The 25,238-nt window shown below is 38.2% G+C and overlaps 1 protein-coding gene and 1 long non-coding RNA gene across 3 annotated transcripts in view; one reads left to right on the top strand and one right to left on the bottom strand.

Moving 5' to 3' along the window:
• Positions 1-3,982: 3,982 nt before the first annotated feature.
• LOC148049148 (uncharacterized) lies at positions 3,983-22,584 on the bottom strand. Its single transcript, XR_015695607.1, has 3 exons — positions 22,456-22,584; positions 21,674-21,768; positions 3,983-5,075 (listed from the first exon to the last, which is right to left on the bottom strand). It is a non-coding gene; the product is annotated as an uncharacterized LOC148049148 (long non-coding RNA).
• A 2-nt stretch (positions 22,585-22,586) lies between these two features.
• The window catches only part of GRHL2 (grainyhead like transcription factor 2), a 99,468-nt gene continuing 96,816 nt past the window's right edge, over positions 22,587-25,238 (top strand). For both annotated transcript variants that reach the window (XM_087706804.1, XM_087706803.1), the window contains exon 1: positions 22,587-22,965. In XM_087706804.1, the coding sequence (XP_087562930.1) occupies positions 22,946-22,965 (20 nt within the window). In that variant the 5' untranslated portion in view covers positions 22,587-22,945. The remainder of the gene's footprint in view (positions 22,966-25,238) is intronic.

The following is a 25,238-nucleotide window of genomic DNA, read 5'->3' as shown; positions in this document are numbered from 1 at the left end:
GTATTTTGCAAACCAACGTATTGTATTATTTTTGGTTCAACATTCTGGGCAGGCAGGTAGGTTTGTAATATTGATAACATCTATATAGGCTATTTACTACTCATTTTAATAAGCAGCTGGCCACATTTCCAAAGCAAGCATAGAGTTGAAGACATGCAGCGTTTTTATTTTCTAAGCATGTTTCTGGATCTGTGTAGGACCTAGAAACATAAACCTGGTTGTTTTCATTTTTTAATTTAAATGTCTAAGATATACTAAATTGGGTGAGACCAGATTAATCGAAGGATGCAGCTCAGGAGTTCCATATTATCTTTTTTAAAAGAACTATAAACATTGGATATGCGAACTGGGTCTTTCCCCTCCCTTCCTCCTGTCCTGTTTTCCTTTTATTTCATGTCTTTCAGACTGTAATCCTACAATTACAGACTCTCTTATTTTGTTGCTAATCTGTAAAACTGTTCTGGGAGACTTTTTGGCTGAAAAATGGAGTGAAAAGGTCTAAAATAAATGGATGAGATTGTTTAGATAGCAAATCTAAAGAGTTTGGGACTCTGATTTGTAAAAGCAGCAAGTATGGGGTGGGAAGTTTCTCTTCTTTTACTCCATCACTTAACCCTAGAAGCTTCACCCTGTAAAGTAGACAAGTCACAAACGTAACAGTAATGGCTAGTGTTTTTTACACATCCTATTATTAGCTTTCCATGTCCCAACACAGGGCAGGCCATTCATTTAGATCTTTTGAAGAAGATATCACAAATTTGTAAGTAGACTCTATGGCCAATAGGTGAATGAAATGCTGTGGAGATTAATAATACAATTTTTAAATTTATACATTTGAGATGTTAATGGACTGCAATTCCTGTGATTCTTGACCATGTTAGTTAAGGCATATCAGAGCTGAAGGCTAACAACACTAGGAGGTCCATAAAATCCCCATCTCAATAGCAGCCCTTCAAATAAGAGTATAAATAAGATAATACCCTCCTTTATGAGCCCTTCTTAGAAATATTTTGTTGAGCATCTCACATTTTTTCCTTGCATTTTATAAATGCAGGCTGGTTGTCAAGTACCCAAAATGCAGTTGTGTGACCACAGGGGGTGGACATTAGAACTTCAAATGGTTGCTAAGCGACCAGTCATAAGTTGAGGACTACCTGCAAGCAACTAATACCCTTCATAAATTTCTCTAATATCCTTTTGAAACTATTTTAAAAGAGTCGTGGTGGCGCAGTGGTTAGAATGCAGTATTGGAGGCTAATTCTGCTGACTGCCAGCTGTTTAGCAGTTCGAATCTCACTGGCTGAAGATTGACTCAGTCTTCCATTCTCCTGAGGTGGGTAAAATAAGGACCCAGATTGTTGGGGGCAATATGCTGACTCTGTAAACCGATTGGGAAGGCTGTAAGGCATTATGAAGCAGTATATAAATCTAAGTACTATTTTTATTGCTATTTGAACTGAACTTGTCCTATAGCAGACAATTGTTGTCTACCGGTCTGGTTTGATCTATCTCTATCATCTATCTATTTTTCTTCCTTCCTTCCTTCCTTCCTTCCTTCCTTCCTTCCTTCCTTCCTTTCTTTTTCTTTCTTTTTCTTTCTTTACCTACCTACCTACCTACCTACCTACCTACCTACCTACCTACCTACCTACCTACTTTTATTGATCTATCTCTCATCTCAAAGAGTTTAATCTTCTCAAATATGCTAAATATAAGGCAGGCCAAGAAAGAGATGAATAGATATATCTTTTAACAAAATATGAACAGCCAGATAAACAAGAGATCCTTTGAAATGGAAATGACCACGGGCTTCATCAACAAGTCTCATTCTTTATACTCTTGTTCTACTGTGTTAGCATTGCTTTTTGAGGGTAAATGTTTACCTTAAGTTCCTGTCTTAGAGTATCTTTTAGTCATTCTGCATTACATGTTAGAACATGCTGAGAGATTCCTTCTCTATGGCAGAATGTCAATCAACATCTTTAAAAGCACCAGTTAATATAACTTAACAGATGTTCTTAAAGAAGTCATGGGTAAATTTCTATTTTTTATAACAAGTGTCTAAACAGCCATACATTAAATGCATATAGGAAGTAAGAATAATAAGTAATCGGTGGTAATCTTTCAGCCAAACATGAGAATGAGTAGTATGTGTGTATATATATTTTAAATTTTAAAATATTTATTTTATACATGCATACATAATTTTAAAATTTATTAATTTTAAATTAATCTATATTAAAAGAATTGACAAATGAGACAATCTACAGTTAAAAGGAAGTATAAACAAAAGGCAGGTTTTGAATGTTTTTATTTGAAATATTTATACATTACTTCACATTGGCTTATAAACTTAGCAATACATATACAAAATGTAAGGTATTTAAAGGGCAACAAGTAAAATATGTAAAACAAACACAGATCAGTAGAAGAATCCCTATTTTTCTCTTGGACCAGGAGAAATTTCATGTTCCTCTGAGAAAGCAGCACAGAGTCCTGGGGTTGCCCTACTAAAACCACTCTTCCATAGCAAAGAGAACTGTAGCCAAGCCTGGAAAGTAAATCTTAATAAGCAGGTAGATTTATGAATATCAGAGGCAGGTTGGTGCAGTGGTTAAGACACCAGGTTAGAAATAAAAAAACATGATTTCTAATCCTGCTTTAGGCCCAAAGGCAGCTGGATGTCTTGGGCCAGCCATTTTCTCCTAACCCTAGGGTGGGCACAATGGCAAATCACTTCTGAAATCTTGCCAAGAAAATGGCAGGGACTCATTCAGGCAATCACCACTGATTGATTCAACACTGATTCAAACACACCATCTATGTATAGGTCCTTATCAGGGGTGGGTTTTAACCTTCTATAAAAGAGGTTCCACAAATGTTAAGTGAGTTTCACCACATTTTACCAGTTGGCCAAGCCCACCCAGTCACATGGCTGACAAGCCACTCCCATCCAGTCACATGGCTGGCAAGCCACTCCCACAAAACAGGCCACACATACAGAAGAGGTTCTAAAAAAATTTGAAACCCACCACTGGTCCTTATCCGAATTACCACTAATAAAGAACTGTGAGCCAGCCACCACTAAAATTTTCTACTGATAATATACTACCTTAAGAAGCATGGGGAATTAAAAGAACAGCTTGCCAATAGAGGCAAGATCATCACATTCATAGCTTAACCTTGTTCCATGGTGGAGTGAGTACTGAGGAAGCTGCTTTCTTGGAAGGGTAATCACCACTTGCTTTTCTTAGCACTGACCTGCTTGATCCTCCTATTCATAAAATAATGCTGGACTTCTGGGTGTTCATTTTCCCTTAAGTCTCCAATCTCTTCTTACTAGTGGGTAAGCAGCTGCACTCTTTCTCTCTTTCTATTTTATTCTCAAGGATTTCCTATCCTCTGGGAAATGAAGATAATGGATGCAGCTGTTTATGGATTTTTTGCTTATAGCAGTGCATCTATTTTGTGAGAGGTTTTTAAAAAGTGTAGCAACTGCAACAATATTTGGGGGGACTTGTATATCTCAATCCAATCCAGTGGTGGGTTCCAGGTGGAACGCCCCAGTATGGGCGTACCGGTGCCTGCTGGGAGCAGCAGGCACTGTTCCGGTGCTTCGGAGGGCCCACCCGCCCGCCCACATTCCTTAGTTGTATTTAACACAACCAGGCCATCTGCACGCAACCAGGCCATCTGTACAGTACCTGCACGACACTCTGTTGAGCAGCTGGAGCTTCGCGGGCAGTGGGTGTGCATGCATGCCCAGAGCACATGCACCATGGTGGATGCCCAACCCCGTCCTGTTGCAACAGGATCCGGAACCTACCAGTGGTCCAATTCTAATGAACCACTGCACTTACCTTGGGTTGATGGTGAATCAGTCACAGGCTCCTGCCATGTGAATCTGTAGACAACAAGCTATCCATTTGGTTAACATCATGATGTGTGAAAACTCCATCTGCTTGAAATAAACCCACATGGAGTTTGTTTTTGGCTTTATTTTCAGGCCTCTTCCAGATGGGCAGAACTACATTTGAGCATTGATGCATCATGTTAAATTCGGCTAAATGAATCTTGTATATCTCATTAACCTTCCCTGCTCACAGAATGAACCAGTAGTTGTGAGCTTGCATATTCACAGTCTAATTTTATGCCTGGGTAAGTAGGGCAGGAAAACTGCCATTTTATCTCATTATGTTTAGTTTATCATATTAGCTTATTCAAAAATTTTTCAAATGTTCCTAAGTAAATGCACTGTCCCAGTATAGAAGGAAGAATGGCAGAACCCGGGGGCACAGTTAAACAAGGGATCAGTCTAGAATCAGTTAAACAAGGGATCAGTCTAGAATCCTTATGTAGCCACAAGCAAACTAAGTTCAACTTCCCTTGAATCCTCTTCACTCTTACCTACCCTGTTAATTGAGAAGATTCTTGTGCATAGGCATTATTAGCAATAAAACAGTTTAATTGGACCTTTCGCACTTGACATCCAGTCTATATTAAACCAAGCCATTGCAAGACAAAATAAGGAGGCCTGGTTGGCACAATTAAAAGGCAGGCATCTCAAAGTGATCCTGAAATCAGGATCACGCAAAGACTATGACAAACTTTAAAGTGTGCAAACTTTGAAGCAGGTTCCTTAAGTGAACACATTTAAGTTGTACCTGTTGTGAGCAGGGTAATATTAGGTTCGGAACTCTGTTTCCATTGATTTTCCTAAGTCATGCAGTGTTTCTCAACTATAGCAACTAAGATATGTGGACTCCAACTCCCAGAATTCCCCAGCCAGCCATGGGGCTTGAAGTCCACATATTTTAAATTTGCTAAGGTTGAGAAACACTGTTCTAAACAGAGCTTTTTTTTTTTTTCAACATTGACCAAATTCAAGTCTGTGCATAAATTTCTTCCCTCCCTTCACATTAGCTGAGTTTCATCCTCCAAGAATAGTTTTGAATCATGTCTTCGCTTTTTGGAGAGACGGCAGGGATGCCTTTTTATTTCCTGAAGTGCTGGAATTAAAGCCCACTTGAAATCATTTCAATTATAGGAGCGTTGTGGTGAAAATGGTTTGATTTCTGGAAAACAAAAAGGGAAATCAAGCACATCATTTTCTGTGTAACAGAGATATTTCATCATGAGTTGAGGCTTGTCTGCTTTATATTGCTCAGGCTATAGAAAAGGGGGGATTAAATAATGCACAAACAGCATTTAGAGTACCTGAAATGGCCTTATGGTAAAGTACACATTCCTCCTCACACAGTGGCAGTGGAGATGAGGCAAGAACAAAGGTGGTATACTGCCAATTTGCACGAACCGGTAGTGGAGGCGGTGGGAAGCTCCACCCATCCACCCAGACGTCATCAATAACCTTCTGTGCATGCACAAAAGATTCTGCACGTGCGCACTTGTGCTACCAAACCAGTAGTGAAGATAATAGAATACAATGACTAGGCAAGACAGCTTAAAGACCTCTATGTCTGAGGAATTAGCCTCATAAATTATATAATTCTCCAACATGAGAAGCCAAATATGACACTGGACATACTGATAGGTGTATGCCAATCTGGAGCAGGCCACTGTGAATGAATGGGAGAAGGTTGCGTTTTCCTCCAGCCCTTATTCTTATTTCACCCCTAGGAATCTCATTTGATGGGAAGGAGACATTTTATGGGGGATGAACAATGAAAGAATCACAACCTTCATCCCGCTTTTATCTCCATGTCTGAGGTTAATGCCATGCAAACATGGATAAAAATTGTGATTAAGATACTCTACCTACTCATGCTGTGACTGAGATATCATGCAAGCCAGATCTAATTAGTCCGGCCTGATGCCCCAATCTGTCTAAGCAAATCTGTTGAACTTGAAGCAAATTTCTCCAATATCATTGCTGAGAGCAGAAATACAATAATGTGTCCTACACCACTTTTCTTAGCTGTGACATTTAAACCACAGGTAACAAGAGTGATGAAAGGGTGACTTTATGATCAGTCCTCACATTTATGACCTTCAGAAGGCTGTAAAGCAAAGGAAAGTAAGATCATAGGCAAAGTTATGGTTTCAATTAGTGAAAGCGGCTACTTTGCTTAATTACTGATTTGATGCCAATTGTGGTTGCTACATGAAAACTATCTGTACGTTTTCATTGATTTCACATTGATGGAACAATTTTTAAAGAATTTAAAGCATTCCATAAAAAGTAGAAGATTACAAAACTTTTGATTTTGTATCATTTCGAAGCCATAAATGATGCTGGTCTTCCATCTCAAGCTCCAACAGTATCCGAGTTCGTTCAGAAGCAGTGAAGCAAAAAATTGAGAACTTCTATAGCAATTTGAAAAGGGCGCTAAATTCAACATTAAGAAAGGAGCGGTCCTCCTTATGGATAACAGGATGCAAAAGTTCGAGAAACAACAACAACAAAAAAAGAATCATAGAATGATTTGGATAGGTCAAGGCAACAAAGCAGGAAACCAATAAGGTTTTCTGAAGAAAAGTATCAAAAAACATAAAGTTCTTCAAATGGATATCATTGAATAAGGTTTGTATCTAATGCAGCCTCAGAAATAAGATATATTAAAGCTTTCTCTCTTTTCCAGGCACTCTTGCAATGCAAAGCAAATAATTGCTTTTTTCAATGCAATTAAAATGTGAAGCCAACTTTCAAGTGGATCTGGAGAGGCCATATTAAATGCATCAGTGGTTCATTTCACTTCTAAAACATACTTTTAAAACTACAGGATGTATCTTCATTTTAAAATAGTTGAATCCAGGCCCGGAGTTAGGCTGCACACATTTTACACACATATAATTGGAACTTTCCCTGTACTGAATTCCTGGGAGTCTCATTCCAAGTGGTCATGCATGCCATTCATTCAATGAAATATCCCATTTGTCAATGGCTTGCAGGAATAATTATTATTTAAAAAACTTGGAGGTGGAAATAGAATCTCCTTAGGCTTTTAAAACACTGGGTGCTATTTAAAACTATGTTTCCATCACTACAAAATTTTCCAAGGAACATGGTTTTGGTTTTTATTCTCTTATTGTCTCAAGGTGTTTTGATATGGCAAATTGTATGGATAAGCATTTAATTTTAACTGGACTATTGGGATATTTATTTGGACTACAGTAATCTATAAAAAAGGTTGGCCGTTCGGTGATTCAAATCCCTAGTGCTGCATAACGGAGTGAGCTCCCGTTATTTGTCCCAGCTTCTGCCAACCTACCAGTTCGAAAGCATGTAAAAAATGCAAGTAGAAAAATAGGTGCCTTCAGCATTTAGTCATGCCGGCCACATGACCACGGAGAGGTCTTCGGACAGCACTGGTTCTTTGACTTTGAAATGGAGATGAGCACTGCCCCCTAGAGTCAGGAATGACTAGAACATATGTGCGAGGGGAACCTTTACTTTCACCTAATCTATAAGAATAATTGGTAGACGAACTAGGTAAGATAAGGGCATTCTTGTGCAAAATGTGAAGGTGCTGAACATCTGAACTATTCGAAATATACTTTACGAATGCATAAGGAACAAGGGCTACAATGTGCTCTTCCATGCTGACAGGATTGCTTGAACCAACTCAATAGTTAACTAATCAGTTCTAGAGTGGGGGGGAGAACTTCTCCAGAAGGCAAGTTGAGGACATCTCTATAGAAGAAGACCAAGATTCATTTGTTCAGCTTGTTTAAATCTGTTGACCTGTCACTGTTACACAAAGCCTTGGTTTTGTTGACCACAATTTGTTGACTAAGCTATAATTGGCTGTTTGAGCCCATCAGGCTAAGCTATGAATTCTCTTTTTAAACCACAATGGCTAGTTTTGCACAACACACAAAACCAAGTAAATTACATTGCAGCTTATCATGATGTGTATAGCCCTATAGTGGTGCTTTTTCCTCTATTTTAGCTACTATCTCAAGGTACATCTCATATCTATCATTGTGCATGATTAAAATGAATTTATTTAAATTTTGCTAAATTTATATCCCATCCTTTCCCAAGATCTTAAGGTAGCATACATAGCAGATGTCCTCCTCTATTTTTCCCCATAACAATGATCCTGGGCACTAAATAATTTTCTGACCCCAAGTCACTTCCATAGTTGAAATGGAACCTGGATCTCGCTGTCCTAGTTCAACAGTCTGCAGTAATTATTACACCATGTGTCACGTTACTATCATGAGATATTTCGTGATGTTTTTTCTCTTCGTGGAGTTGGGGTGGGCATGGTCTACACATGATGCATCCGCCCCCCCCCCCAGTTTGACACCCTTGTATTACACTATATCGATTTAATAATCAGTTAAAAAATCTGATCCCAACTATTGCTGCAACATATGAATTCAAATTTCAGATACTGTTTGTTTCTTTAGTATTTAAATTTGAGAAAATCATAGCAAAGAAATATGTAATATATTAAATATTGACAAGATCTTTCAAATCTCATTGTAGAGGGTAATCTGATATCGGAGCTAAAGGGCTAGATTAGACACTTGGGTTAAATCTCCATGCAGATATTGCTCTCACTACCTAGTGTTTTTCAAATTTGACAGTTTAAAATCTATGTGGACTGGCTGGGGAATTTGGGAGTTGAAGTTCACGTATCTTAAAGTTGCCAAGTTTGAAAAGCACTGGACTAGTTGGATGATATAACAGCATACTTTACAGGAATGTTGTAAAAATAAAATGAGAAAGGATCTGTCTGCTGTAGTGCCTTTGGATTATAATTTTTATAAACTGCTTACAGAATGGACATTTCAAGCAAATGTTTTCTTTACAATGCTGCATTAGAAACATTTTCTTGAGGTTAGAGTTAGAAGTATACAGCACCGATACAAGACTGCATTTGGGACGATGATCCCAGATCCATGAGAGAAGGTAGAAAGAAAAGTGTTAAAGAAATCTGCAGCACATTGCAACTGTTACTAACTCGTGTCTTCCAAATATAGGTAAAGGTAAAATTTACGTGCTACCACCAAAGGTGGTTCCTATTTTTCTACTTGCATTTACATACTTTCAAACTGCTAGGTTGGCAGAAACTGGGACAAGTAACAGGAGCTCACCCCGTTATGTGGCGCTAGGGATTTGAACTGCCGAACTGCTGACCTTTCTGATAGACAAGCTCAACATCTTAGCCACTGAGCCACAGTGTCCCGCTCTTCCAAATATACTGGGCTACAATTTCCACTATCCCCGCTCTACCATAGATGATGGATAATGCAGCTAATACACTTGGAGAGCATTCATCTGGGGAAGGCTTGTATTGTATATTAAAATGCTCCAAGACACAACTATTCGTTCCATTCATTTGCTAACCAAACAGTTGTAAGTCTTACCGAACCAGCAGGAAAACAGAAAGGGGAGAGAAACAAGAGCTTTGTTCTTCCCTCTAACTCTCTTCCTTATCTCCTCTGCCACTATTTATTTTGTTTCTTTGCTGTGCAAATAACCAGCTACCTTGCAGTGGGGCTCAACCCAGCCCTTTTATGCCCTGCAGTCATGACAATGTCTTTTAAAGGGAAAATTGATTCTTTGGAATGCTGTGCGAGCACATACTTATCTTAGCCCTACAGCCCACACCTGTTGAACAGGTAAACCAGATCCTCAGCAATGGGCCTCAGCTACGACATTCCAGCTTGGCAAGCTATTACTCTCTAATTGCTACCTGTCAAGCAGGTAACTTAAGCTTTTGAACCAAGCCCAAACAACCGCATGTTCCCACGAAATCCTAAACTTCTTGACCTTTGACCCCAACACAGGGTTACAAATAATTTTAAGAAGGGATGGTTGGAATATATGAAGGCACTCTCAAATGGTCACCAAACTCAACCCAATCCAGCAACAGTCATTATTTAAAGGGGGCTCAAAACATCATGCCTGAAAGACACAACTGTATCTTACATGCAAACTTGAAATGCTTCATCTGTGTAGAGTTAGCCAGCCACTAACACCAATGCTTCTCAACGTTGGCAACTTTAAACTACTGTATTTTTCAGAGTATAAGATACATCCTTTTCCCTCAAAAAAGAGCCTGAAAATCTGGGTGCATCTTATACACAGCATTTTTTGCCTTCTGAAACCCCGCCCCCTTCACCAAAATGGGCATGCATAGCTTTTAGGAGCCTTGCAGAGTGCTCGTGGGGGCTGGGGAGGGCAGAAATGAGCAAACAACAGACCATTTTTTGCTCAGTTTTGCTCCCCCCCCAGCCCCCAGGAGCACTCCAAAGCCTCCTAAAGGCTATGCATGCCCTTTTTTTTGACAAAAAATGGGCCAATTTTTGTGAAAAACTGGCCATTTTTTGCTCATTTTTGAGGGGACCACCCCCCAGGAGCACTGTACAAGCCTCCTAAAGGCTATTCATGACCTTTTTTTTTTAAGGCCCATTTTTGCAAAAAACAGCCCATTTTTGGGAGGTCTGCAGAGTGCAAAATCTTTTTTTTTTAAATTGCCTCTTCAAAACCTTGGTGCGTCTTATATTCCAGTGTGTCTTATACTCCAAAAATACAGTATATGGACTCCAACTTGTAGAATTCCCCAGTCAGCATTGGGAATGCTCTGGATATTAAAGTTCAGCTTAATGTTACCAAGGTTGAGAAACACTGGTGTAGCAGCTGGAAATATCAACAAGTCACCTTCTGCTTCACTCTCTGGCATTGCACTGAAATCTGTCAAGTTTCCCATGAGGAAACCAGTTCCCAAAGCAGTATTTGGGAAAGGTGGAACAGGCACTTCTTGTTCTTTTCTTCCTTCCAGTTCAGGCTTGTCGAGCACAAAGCAGCAAGGCAGAGTCAGCACTTGTTCCAAATAAATGCACCTCCAAGCAGGCTTATGCAATACGTACGGTATTGGGCAACTATATTTTCTCTTCCTTTTACACCATAAAAATGAATCTCAGAAAACTGCATATACTCCCCTTGTGCCATTTCGTAATTAGGGGAACATAAGAAGTTTTGTAGATAAATCGAGGTGTTTAGATACGGTGTATCAGAAAGGGACAGATGATCAAAGGAAGTAGCTTCCCTAATACTAGCCAGAGATGTGCATTATCGGGTAACAAATAATGATTCATGTTTAATTATTTGGTTCAAATAAATAAAGTTCATGTTTAATTTCTTAGGCAGTGAATGGTTTATTCATTTTGACATCTCATTTGCGTCTTTGTTAAGAGTGTGGGAGAATTTATCTTTTTTCAGCTTAAGGATAGATGGCTAAACCGGTAGTAGGAATGCTCACTCACGTGTTTATTATTACTCAAAATAAATATTGCACCAAACAGAACCAAATCCAACCAGATACTGCATTTGCAAGCATATATATATATGAAATATAATCAATCCTATCTGCAATTAATTCAGGGTCCACATCTTCCTTCCTCAAATGTCTGTTTGATAAACTATAAATAATCATTTAAAAACACATATAGCCTGAACCATACAGCAATTTACAATCTGATGATAAAAGGAGAACTTTGCCCTTTGTTAGATGTTTTTTTACCCAGTGCAAAATTAATACTCAGATACAAGGCAATGAATGCTAATATAATTGTATCTGCAGATACCAATCTGCTATAACTTTTTTATTTTAGAGATTTAATTTTAAATTAAGAGCACTTTTTGAATACCTTTGCTAACACAGCAATAGCCAGCAGGGATGAAATTGCAACCACGCAAGTGTCTGGACTTCTAATGGTAGACAAGACTATATCTATTTTTTCTGTCATCCATGATTGGTTATGCTGGTAGTGGCAACACTGTGAGAAGTTTATTTTAGTTGTGTACCAGAATTATATTTTTCCAATCAATCTATGGGTAGTACAGATAATCAGATTATACAGCCTTCAACTAATCACAAAGTCAGCTAAATTACTAACATTTATGTAGGATTATTTTGATATCAGTTTACAGGAGAATATGAAAGTTTAGGTAATGTTATATGAATAGAGTTGTTTATCAAACTTTTGATTTCTGATTATGTCCGTGAAATCCCAGATCCAGGTCCAACTTAAAAGGGACATGTGAAGATTATCAATCTATGCTGGGTCCCAGTGGCTAATGTCAATGGTAAGGTTTCTCAGCCCCTATAAGTTCACACATTGAAACTTGCTTATGTTCCTGATACACTGCACATGCGGGTGTGAAGTGTGACAATAGCCAGGAGGGACAAGTTTGCAGATTTTTATTTATTTTTTGCAACAACATTAGTACTTTAAATGATGCTTCAAACCTTTTTTTTGCATGCTTCTGTTCTAGTCATCCAAATATATGCACAGTGATGCAATGCTAGTGATTTTTAGTAGAACCTGTTTATTCCTAAAGCATAAAATAATATGTGTGTGTATGTGCATGCCTGCATTTAGGTGTGCAGAAGAAATAACCATGTGCCAGCAATTAATATTTCTATTACTGCTTTGAGCAGCTGCCCATGGTTTCAAAACTGTGAAATGACTGTAAGCTTTTAGCACGTCTAATTGCAGAGTTGATTGTGTGACGGGTACTTTGAATATTTGCACAATAATTTTCTGCTACCAAACGCATGTTTAATTGTGACCAACTATAATATTTAATTAATATTTAATGTTTAAACACATGGGTGTCTCCAACGTGCTAAGCTTTAGTTAGGTGGAGCCTGGGAGAGGTTCAGTCAATTGTTAGCTCCTAATTAGTGATTAATCCTGGAGAGGAATATTCCCACACATTATCCAAATATTATTTGGTACCTTTTCCAATTATGAACCCAACATCAAAAGAACTGAACGGTATGGATTTTCTTACCCAGTTTTCTGACCAGTGTGGATTAATCAATTGTAGCAATCAATTTGACTATATATTCAAATCAATGGTGTGGAAGTTTGCTGACACAAGATAAAACAACCATAATTACAGGAAGAAGCTGAAACATTTGTTTTCAACTGTGTCGAAAGTTTGAGGATCTTAAACTGTGTTAATAAATTGCAATTTCCTATAAAAACAGTTAAGGAAGTCTGGAATGCCCTTCCTCTACCAGACAGATTCCAAATGTTTGTTTGGAATTTGAGGAATTGCTGTTGTAACATACTGATTATTTGGATGGGTGAGCGAATACTTTTGGCAATATAGTGTACCTATGGAGCAGTGGTGGGATTCAATTTTTTTTTTACTACCGGGTCTGTAGGCGTGACTTGGCAGCAGCAGGATACTGCAAAATCCCCATTCCCTCCCCACTTCTGGGGGACGGATACTGTAAAATCTCCATTCCCACCCCATTAACCTGCTTTCCAGCTCTGTTCTCCTGTGCAGGGCAATAGAAGAAGACCCAGCTGGAACTCCGATCAGCTGGGACTCGGGAGACAGCAAATAGATGGGGGCGGGGCCAGAGGTGGTATTTGCCAGTTCTCTGAACTACTCAAAATTTCTGCTACTGGTTCGCTAGAACCAGTCAGAATTGACTGAATACCACCTCTGCTATGGAGGACACCTACTTAAAAAGGATGGTGTCCAGCAATTTCCTTTTGGGTAGGACAGTCCTAGCCAAAATTAACTTTACTGTACAGAAGTCCGTTTCTCAGGCTGACTTCTGGGATTAAGTTTTATTGATACAAAGCCAACTAAAATGGATCAAGAGAGAAAGTATCAATTCATTCAGTCTTCAGAACTAGATGGTAGATTTCAGCTTCTTTTTCTGACTGAGTATCTTATTCTGCTACATCTTATTCAAAATATGTTAGTTAGAGGTAATATAAATCTACTTTGATTTTCCTAATTTGTAGAACTGAGTACTAGAGTTGTATCCTGATATTAAATCAAATTTATCCTGAAGAAAATAATGTCATAATGTGTGCATTCTTCCACAAAGGGCAACAGGAAAATAAAGGAAGAAAAATCCAGCGTCATTGGGTGGTGCCCAGCATTAATGTTATGTAAACAGTGAGATGGTTCATACAAAGAAATTCCAAGAAGAGCTTGATCCAGCTATAGCCTACGCTAGAAACAAACATGCAAACTTCTTCCTCTATAGATACCATGTAGACATAAAGTGCTTTTAAGGTGCAATAGAAAATACTGCAACATTTGCCTCAGTTAATGATAACATTTGCTAAGAATCTAGGAATACAAGCAGTTCACTTCAGCCCACACCACCAGCATTATGCAGTCCACTTATTCTGATTAGCAAGGTTCCTATGTTCCTATACTGTGGTCTAATCTACATCATCTATCCCCACCGAGCTTCATTTCCCATTTTAAAACCATCCAACCAGCTTATCTTTCCACATGGCTGAAACAATATTAAACAGGGAGCCAGAGGTACTTTGACTTTTGAACCAATCAGTATCAGGCTGCAGCAAACTGTAGAGAAAAAGCAATTTCTGAGAAAGTTACAATTAGGCATTTTCAGTGTTATCTTCAGTGGGTCTGAGAATCTTCCTTTAATCTTGTTTATGTGGAAATTTTCTAGCTTTTTCCCATCAGAAGCGATTTTTCTAAGAAAAGGCAAATTAGAATCTACATAGTTCAGGTACTCAGGAATCTTTTATGAATTCAAAACTGGAATGAAACTACAGATAAAACCCCCTTTTTTTTACATATGTATATATCTGTGCTTCCAATATCAAAATCTCTTTGAATTCATAATAAAATGAACAAAAAGATGAATGTATGATTTATGATTTTAATGATTAGACAGAATAGATTATACATAGAAGAGTGTTAAGTAACTTTAGAGGAAGAGGTAAATTTATAATTGTACTTATAGTTGTTATAACGAAGATTGGAAGCTATTTCCCCCCCCTTCTTTTCTATTTTTTTGTATGTTTCCTTGCTTTCTTTCACTTTCTTTTGATTTCTTTCTTTTTCTGTTTTCTTCCTTATGCTAGTTTGTATTGATTTTTATCTTTATTTTTAAAACTTTTAACAAAATTGTTTTAAAAAATGAATATGAGGTGGAAATCCACGCACATTCCCTTGGCTTACAAGAGAGGAAGGTTAAAAATAACAGAAAATATCCAAACCAGTGATGATATTCTGGTGCTGATCTAGACATAATGCAATCAATACTTGCTATGGTTTAGTTACCACATAATAGACTAAAATAACTTTCATCTCCAAAAGCTTTTATTTCAGAAATAGGATTGAATGTGTATCTGTCAGCATACCCTTTCTCTGACCAGAGAAAATAATGTTAAAGCCAAGTTTTTAAGAGATATATCATGGCTCAGATTATAAGAATTTGGCTGCATTGCTAAGCATATTGTTTTGGTCATCTAGCTTGCAGAAATATAGATGCAAAGGTGGGTAAATATTGCCCATAAAATTTGCGGTGGTTTCTTATGATCCTAGGGACATAGTCAGATTGTTAAAATCAACATCCTCTACAACTTTATTCATTCATGCACAGCAACATGAGAGGAAGTTAAATAAATGAAGATAACATCTTTTCCCGAATGCTAGAAAAAAAAGGGGGGAAGATCAGATATACAATATTTAACTACATCTATAAGAACAGATGTTTCACTGCCACTATAAAAGTGTGCAGTTTTTCTACTTTGAAATATAAGTTAAGTGACAAGATAGATGGTATTTTGAATTCATAGCTTACTCTTATTAAGCCATCATCAGTTTTTCATTTGACAACAAGGAAACAAATCTGCAAGGGCACACAGTGGGCTTGTGGCTGACTAGGGTCCCATCACAAAATAATGCAACCAGTCACTGAAGTAGCATTCAGAGCTGTCTTCCTTCACAATTGCACTGCTTGTGATAAAATTAGGAATATTTTCTGAGTGTAGAATATATTCTTATTTCTGTTTCCATTCCAGTTTCAAAGCTACAAAGGCAGAAGTCCCACGACTCCAAATGATTTTCCTGGGCATTATAAATTAGTTTTTTATAGTTCAATCATCAGCAAAAAAATATGGTCATCGTTCAAAACTTCCATGGCAGTAAATAGACACTAAATTGGAAGTAGGGGAAGGAACTGGCTAATGGAAGAGGGACAGATCACATTATCTTTCCATTTATGCCCAACATGGAAATAAAGTGGGCTGTCAGAGGAGAGAAGTACCATTCATCACACCCAACAAAGAAATGGTATTGCTGCTACAAATGGAACACAGTTTATTGGTTTCCATTGCAGCCATCTACTATCTCAATATGATTTTTGCAGGCCACTAATTTTGTAGCTACATTTACATGGCTGCAACAAACAGAAAAACTTCATGGTTCGCCCATTTAGCCGCCGATGAAGTTTGGGTAAGACAAATTACTGCTCCCATTCATCTCTCTTAAATATGCAAGTTATTGTTTAACGAACCTAACAAAATGGATCTTTAGAATGATTGCAAGCTGCAACCACATCAAACTAGTTTAATTTCTTTATTAAATCAAGTGTGGGGGTTTTTTGATGAAAGAAAACTTAGTAGTTAAAAGGAAAAGAAAAAAAAGTGAAGGTGCAGGGAAAATTGTGGCAAGTGTAAATAACTGCTTATTCTATTTACTTTCTGAACAGGAATAAGGAAGTAAGTTCTTCAACACCGTCACTGTTTTTTAATAAAATCATCTGGGGGGGGGGAATCATGCAGTAACTTGAAGCATGCAGTTCACAAATACACTGCACATTACTGAACACCATTCAGAGTAGTCTCAATTACATTTTCCTCAAAACATCATTAAAAGTAGTCTTTTTTCAAATTAATTCCAAAGTAACTTCATGGACACAGTCATGGAGTTTTCTTTGTAGAACAATGGAAATAGCTTGCCATGGTCCTCTTCAAGATGTTTCTGGACTTTTCAGGCTGGCCCACAGATTTGTTACTCCCTGGTTAGTCTCCCATCCAAGCAGGAACCTATCAAGGTCAACCAGGTAAATCTACCTGCTGAGAGTCAACATCTCCAAGGATAGATAAGTTCCTTTATAATGAGATGCAAACAGAACACAAGAAGTGTTTGTGAGCTTTAACATAGTACTGAAGCTAAAAAGCTCATTTACCTCTGTTACAAATTGACTAAGTACCAGTAATCTAATTCTAGGATGCTCAGTGAGGCAGTCTATGGTGCTGATATACTTTTAGTTGCCATTCTCAGTGGCATCTACCCCAACCTTTTTTTCACACTGAAAAAAAAAACTTTAAAAACTAAAAAGAGGGGCAGGCTGCAGATCTAAGTTCTGGCCTCCTTCATTAATTTTATTCCCAGAAATGTTTTGCATCCCATTAGCTTTCTCAGAAAATGAAGTAATAGGCAGCTACAGCCTAAAACCTGGTTTAGAAACATGGCATTTGCTCAGGAAAAAAGGTCATATTAAGCAGGGAAAATAGAAAATGTCATATAGGAGAGGGGGGTTAGACATGAATGGCAATTAACATTCTGATAAGTCTGTGCTGGTTATATCCCCCATGCAATTAACTATGTAAATCAATGTCCTTCTCAGTAGCCAAGATGTTACACACAAAGTAATTCAAATATTCAACATGATTATTATTATATGAGCTAATTAGGGCAAAATCTCATACCCTACTTTGAAAAGTCAGTAGATAAATAAAAATACTTTACATAAGTAACAATCTACGTGATGACAACTCTCAGCGTACAAAGCTAATACTAATACTGAGAGTTTAAGTGAACTCCTAATTCAGAGGCACTAATCCCAATTGATTATACTTATGTTCTGTCTTTGTTGTAGAGCGTGCATAGTTTCTTTCTCACTTCTATTCTTACATTAATCACCTTAGAAAGATTAACTCTGGAAAGCAAGAGGCTGGAGTATTTAATGTTTACTTATACTCAACAATTTTTTATTTTCTCATGCTGATTCCATATTCTGTACAGGTTAAATCTCTAAAACTGGTAAAGATCAGCAAGCACCACATCTACACTGTCTTTGCCATTGTTATTTACTTTTTCTACAGACGTTTCCTGTACTTCTAGCTATTTCTAATACTACTACGATATCCTTTTCTAACAGACTTACCGGTATATAGTAAGATAAGTTTTGTAGCAACTAAAGCATTTACTTTGGAAGAGAAACATGATCTGAAACACTCAGTGAGCCATAAAGATTTACTCAGTAGGTTTAGGCAACTGATTATGTCTAATCTACAATAATAATGTCTGGGTTGATTGAAAAAAAGGACAGGATAGAAGTGCATACCCCCCTACCCCACTTCAGATAATCAGAAAATACATCATTGATGAAGGTGCTTGTATCTGAAAATGTTTGCAGATAGTTCATTGCTCTCTCGTTTGTTTATATTGCAATTGTTGTTTTTACTATTTTTATAATGTTAATTGGACAACCAAATTACAACTAACCTTTTTTGTTAACTTCAACGGAAGATTCTTCACCATCAAAATTTATTACATAATCTAAAATTTTAGAAATATAGACAAAGCAATCATATGTATATATTCAAAGTACAGATATCCAGCATTAAATATTTATTAGTGAGCAAAGAAAGGTAGCCTATATTTTTACTAACATACCTAATCCATCAATCTATTCTCTTTATTTTTATTATATCAAGAGAAGGTATTTTTATGTGGTGTTTTATTCATGGAATGTTATTAAAAAAAATACTATTCTTGTACTGTGCCTGGTTTTACGGTTATAATAAACAATGACTGGATACTATTCTAATAATTGCAAGCACAAGGATTCACAAGAGCTTTGAAGGGTTTGTTTGTTTTTTTGAAGTGTTAACTGCTGCAATGAACCTCAAGGATATGAACAAAGTATAACTAAGTTTGGTTCAATTATATTTGTTGAAACTATGGCTATATTAGTGTAGAATAATCAGTGCTCACTTAAATATTTTAAGTATTTTCTTGACCTATAGGCTCAAAGAATAATCTGTACTTAAGGCATTCTGAACTGTCTGCACAGATAATTATGGTATTGAGAAGAGAATTAAATCTAATTCCAGACCGTCTCTACGTGTCAAATTAAGCAGTATTGCCTTTGGGAAGCACAGTGCTAATAACTGACCATATCAATGACTGTTTTTTTTTTTGTCTCCGGTTTCTGTCAACAGTTGCCTACAATAGGCAAAGTTAACAATTTACCACAACTGCATTGTTTAAAAGCTAACACACTGCTGTGTGAACTGCTGTAGCTCTTGCTTTGAGAAGTAATCCAGGATAACTCATGTTTGAACAGGTAAGACCAAGTGCCAGGGGATATGAAAGAACATTCATAAGGCATACTTTAGATGGTTGATCAGGATTCCATTTCTTATCTTCATCAAACCCTGATAATGCAGCTCCATCTGGAGAAATCTAGAGAAGGCTGATGTAACATTAATTTCATAGATTTTGGAAACCATGCCATTGTTCCTAATATAATATCATGACGAAAAACCAGTCATGATGGTAATAAAGTGTTTTTTTTTACTGAAGAATTGTAATGAATTGGGAACTATAATAAATCATTCCCCTAATATTAACTGTATTTGGTTGGTCATATGGAGATGACGAGAAACAACTGAGTAACATTATCCCAGATATACCTGCTAGTTATTTCCTTCAAGAACTCACTTCTGCATAAATATTGTTAGACTGTCAGAAAGTCAGTAATACATAAAATAATTCTCTAAGGTGTTGTGATAAATCATAAACATGGAGAGAGAGGAAAGGAGTTTTGCTGTCCTACCAAGAGATTATTTCGGCACCCTCCAAACATTTTAGATTGCAATTCCTAATATACCAAGTCAAATGTTGCTTTAGCCATGCATTCTAAATCACGGTAGGCTATACATAAAAAGAATGGCCACCATTAAGGTAAGGCAACCCAATCCATTACAATCAAGCTTCTATCTTCTGCTAGCTAAAAAAATAAATAAACCTTCCACGACCTAAGTCACAACCCCCTTCAAAACAAATTATATAACAAGATGATTGCTAAGTTTTAAGATACATAAAGGATTAAGTATAAGTGCTACCTGTTGCAAAATTAGTAGCTGGGTTTCTGCATGGTGCTCTTTATTGGAATCTAGTGCAGGAGCTTTCATTGACATACCGATAGAAAAGCACAAACATATGTAAGCCACCCCTGTGTTAAAAGAACTGTTATTCAAACATCTGTTTTCCTTCTATTGTATTTATTAGCAGCATTGCTTTGATACAAATATAACCCATTAGTATAAATTTGTTTTACATGTTTCTAGAACACATAATTTTATGTACTTGTAATTATATTTTGTAGCCTTCATCAAATGTTGCTTGAATATCTGTTTTTCTGGCATTATACAGCAAACCCAAGCAATACTATTATTAAATGGGAAAAAATTACACACCCATGCTAAATTGATATAGAAACATTTGCCTTTGACCTTGGTTTTTTTCACAGTAGAATTATAGCTGTTTGAGAAAGGAAGTAGCCAAAGTGAAAGTATAGAAACATTAAGTTTCAAATGTAATAAAGCATGAGACTTGCTCTTTAGTAACTCCCACTCTATTTTTCCTGTTTATTCCATTCAAATTGTAATTAGGATTACACATTTAAGCATCACATTCTTTTATTCTATTTTTTGGACAAAGGATTAAATCTTGATTTCTCTTAACATTCGGTCTGTTCGTTTTAATTCACAATGGGCAGGTTCAGTAATAAATATTACATTGGACGTAACTTTTTCGGTGTACAATATGACCCAAGATTCACAGTTTTTAAGCTAATATGCATCTTGTATTTCCACAGTGTTTGAGAATTAGGGTATTCATCCCCAATTCAGGGCTATTATTCTGAATCTATGCTATTTGGAAAGAAATTAAAGCGGAACTTGATTGCAAAAAAAGTTATGTAGGTTAAGTTTTAATTTGATATACAAAAGCCATCTAGATTTAAGATTATATTGCCCACTGAAAACATCCATCTCATTCCCTATTTTTGGTCCACGTATCTTATATACTTGTCTTGCAATAGTTGTTGACAGATTTTTCCTCAATAAGTCTATTCCACCTATTTTTTGAAAGCCATGAAACTAGTGATTATCATCCCATTGTGCAGTGTAAATTCCATTGTTACTTTTTTACTACCCCCATAAAACCTAATAGGGCCACAAGAGATATTTACTAGTCCATTGAATGATAACTATCAGATGGTCATTTATGTTACATCAAAAGAGATCATTCTCCTAAAATCTTTATCTGTTCAACTCTTCTTCCTCTCCACCACTGAATGGGAAAGTTCCTCCTTACATGGATATCACTTCCAGAGTGTTAAGAGGGATTGACTTCCAAATAAGTATAGATAAAATAGCAGACTGAATTGCTTATTTCCACGTCATTGATTGACAGTAGCCTGTAGCAAACACTAGATAAGTCTTTCCTGGAAAATGGGGGAAATCTTGCATTTCACTGGTAGGCCGCTCTATACTTACAAACAGATTGCTGTTTGTGGAAATAGCAGAGGATAAATTAGCAAATGCAAAGGACTAAGAATGAAGGATCCATCCAAGGTTTAGGGATTGGATATTGTGTATTATTGTTCATTTCCACTCCTAAATTTACTTTTTAAAAAGCTCCTAAGCACTTCCTGAAAGCTCTTTTAAAAAAAAAAGAAAAAAAAAAGAAAAACAGCATTAATTCTAATTTATTACACACCGTGCAGGGTTGAGGTCAGGCAGTAAGGCAAAAGGCTATAAATACTGCAAACATTACAGCATGGGGGTGAGAAAACACACAATTCATATTTATTCTTCTTACCCAAGGAAGTAGTTTGAAAGTTTTCAGTTGAAGCAAAGGGGGTAGAGGTGGGATGCGACTGACCTCCTTTTGTCTATCTAGCTCCATAAATCTAGCTAAAAACAAAACAAAACACCACTTTAAGCAAATCCGAACAAATTTGAGATCTGCAATGTAGAAGTCGCCATAACTTAAGTCAGTCCCTTCTTGGCCCTAGGCAGGCCTGCAAATCCTGCAGTATAAAACCCACGGCACTTCGAAACACAAGGAATTTATGTAACAGATTTAAAAAAAAAAGGTATTGTGGGATGGGCGGGGGAAAGGCTGCTTAAGGTGGCCGTTTCATGTCCCCCAACCTCTTGTCGAAGTCCACACAGAGGGCGGGCAAGTGCCTGGCGCTCTGCCTCGGGACTCCAGGCTGACTTCCCCGCCTTTTGGGCGCGAAGTTTAGAGGCGGGCGGCGGGGTGACTTCGGGACTCGGAAAGCAGCTGCAAAGCCCAAAGCGAGTTTGCCAGGGCCGCTCCCCGCAACTCTGTCCCAGCTCAAGTCCAGGCAACCCTGCGGCTTCCTTGCTGTCTGTCTTCTCCTCCTGCACCTCCCATTTGCAGGAACAGCGGCAATCTCCTCAGGCTAGGGAGTTCGGCTTCCTCTGCCGGGCTTCACCTGCCCCTGCTTTCCCAGTGTCCCATTCAGCTTCTCTGTCTGCCCCCAATTCCCCGCCCTTCACCCCCGCGCTCCTTCAACCACTGCGGCTCTGCTTCCCAGAGGTGCGATCGCGCCGAGTTCTAAGCCAGGGCCTTACCTGAGCGCGCCTCTTCCAATGGCTGCTCACCTGAAGGCCCGCTCCACCCAATCAGCTCGCGGCTCGTCCCTCCTGCCTGCTATCCTTGAGTGAAAGAATCCAGCTTCTCTTGGGAAAGTTACCTGTAGGCGCCTTCAAGCTTTTGTTGCTTGGCTGCTCGGTGCCCTAAACCGCGGGGGGGAGGGAGTGCAAGAGGAAAAAAAAGGGCCAGCCAGTCTTCTTCCCACATGCGAGGGGCGGGGAGAAGGGGGCTTTACCTGTCCCACTCCTACCTCTGCGGCTGGCTGAGGGAGAAGTAGAGGGGGGAAAGAAAAGCAGAATTACCAGTAGCTCTGGTTCTGCCGTCCCGGGAGCTCGCTCGCTCTCACACGCGAGCGCACACACACGCACACACGCACACACACACCTTTACCTGCACAGACTTGAAAGTCCAGTTTCACCAGAGAGACTGAGGCATCTGGAAAAAGGGAGAGAGTTCATTGGATCAAACATGTCACAAGAGACGGACAAGTAAGTGATCACAGCCAGCTTGCTACTTTTGCTGCTCCTGAACGGATCAACTGGTTGGTTGTGTTTTCTTTCCCTTAAAAGAAAAGAAAAAAAAAACCAAAACAAAACACGATCTCGGTGGTGGACGCACTGCGATTACATTTCCTCCTTTATACAAGGAATACAGGGGGTTAAATAGAACCCACAGGAGAGCTATTGAATTCCACCAACTTCCCCAATTTCTTTTTCATTCTTCCCCCTTAAAAAAAATTGGCTCTGGATTCTCTGTGTAACTTTCCCAAAGTTTGGGGAGAGCTTTACTTCTGTGCTATAGAACTGGAGGACCAATGCTTTCCTGTCCTTCAGGGCCTAGATATGAAACGTGATTCTTGGCTTTTGTATGTGAATGCAACAAAAGAGCTTTTATATTGGATCAGAAACGGCCATCTTCCCGTTTTCTTGGCACTTCTGCATGTGTATTTTGGGACAGAAAGATGTAAAAGGTGGATCTCAGGAATTCTTTATTTCAAACTGGGGGGGAGTTAAGATGGCGAGAAGGGGGGGGCAGGGGTAACGGATTAAAAACAGCCTGGTTCTAGAATTTAAAAAAAAGCATATTATAGAAGGGAGCATGGAGGGGGCAAAAATATGGGGATCCCCTCCCTTCAGTAAGAGGAAGTGATTTCAGGTAAAAATATTATTTCGTTTTTACACTACATTGTATGTACATGTGGCATAAAATATTCCACTCCATGATAAAAAAAAATATGAATTTCACTTCCTTAAACTCTCAAATAGGGGTAAAATCAAAATGCACTTTATTAAAAATCTCAAAATTCTTTGAAAAGCTCTAGGTTGTACATTGAGACAGCTTGAAATAAGCAACAAAGCCTATTGTTTAAGAATGTTCATAATAAACCAAATAACATTAGCATTTTTGTTAAAATTTCTAACGTGCCAACGCTAAGGGACATTATGATTCTGAGATTGTTGCGTGTGCAGACATAATAACGCTCTATTCTATAGTGGCCTCCCTTGTATTCCTCTCCCCATTTTCAAATGTGTGCAAGGTGGAAGTTAGACAATCTTGTACAGGCTTCATCTCCCCCTCCCAGCACCTCCCTATGACTGCGTCTTCCTTATGGCAGTTGTTACTGGCTCCTTCTGAGCTTCCTGGTAGCTGCAGATCCTACCAATACTAAAGGGAGAAGGCCAGAATCTTGCAGTGGGTTGGGTCTCAAGATCAGGAATAATAGATTGTATCTTGAACTTCCTTCTGAGCCTGTGCAGCACCATGCATAAGAAAATCATCTCTAGCACTGGGACAAAACTCCTGTTGTGGAATTTCTATCCTGGGTTATTGACCTACAGGTGTGGAAAAGGGAAAGATGAAAGAAGAGGGGAGGGAAGTAGAAATCAACAGGATTCAATTTAGCAGGAAAAAAGGATTTAACAAATTCTTCATGTGAGAAAGCTGGTTGCTGAAAAGGACTGACTCTCTTGAAACTTGAGAGTGGAATACATAAAGTTCCATAATTAGACAATGACTAATATAGCAGTGATGTATTGGTCCCCCTCCCCTGTCTGTCCATTGGGAAGAAATTTACCTCTTCATGATCAGTAAAAGCGGGCAAGATCATTCAAAATAAGGTGGCCTTTCCATGGAGTCTTTTGGAACTTCTTCTCATGCGTAACTCTCAGTTGATTCAAGATTGTGTGCAAAGGGCAATGATGGTTTTGATTTGATAAAACAAGATGAAAAGGTTTAATCTTTTCATCTTGTTTTATGTTGCTAAACACAACACCTATTTTAATTACTTTAATTATGGAAGGCCATTTGGCTCTATCTGGACTCGCTTTTTAACAACATAATCAATGCGCAATTCTATTTCTTTTTCTTCCTTTTTCTTTTTATTTTTTTTCCTTCTTACTGTGTTTGGGATATGTTAGGAGTATGTATGAGATTGAATGAATGATCCCACTTTTTATTATTATTACTGTTGTATTTTTTGTGTTCTTAATTATTACGTGGGGATTGTTTGAGTGAGTGAATGAGTATGTATGATTCGGAGGACCTGGTGGGATTTGCGGGGGCCACCGGGGTGGTTGGGGGGACTACATCCACGGGAGAGGGTCGGAGCATTGCGGTCATAACAGGGAGAGGCAGATATGGCGGGGACTTTAGGGCTGGCCATCATCGGGGAAGGAGGGTTCGCTACATCACAGAGATCCCTCCTTCCGGCCCTACAAATCCCACTCCAAGGTCAGATGGCGCGAGTAGTCAGGACCCTGAT

The sequence above is a fragment of the Thamnophis sirtalis genome, unplaced genomic scaffold (assembly GCF_051295495.1).
Source record: "Thamnophis sirtalis isolate CommonGarterSnake01/CBP01778 unplaced genomic scaffold, rThaSir2_p1.2 scaffold_2, whole genome shotgun sequence".
NCBI lineage: Eukaryota > Metazoa > Chordata > Lepidosauria > Squamata > Natricidae > Thamnophis > Thamnophis sirtalis.
The sequence above is the reverse complement of the archived record's forward strand: the minus strand, read 5'-3'. Positions and strand labels throughout refer to the sequence as shown.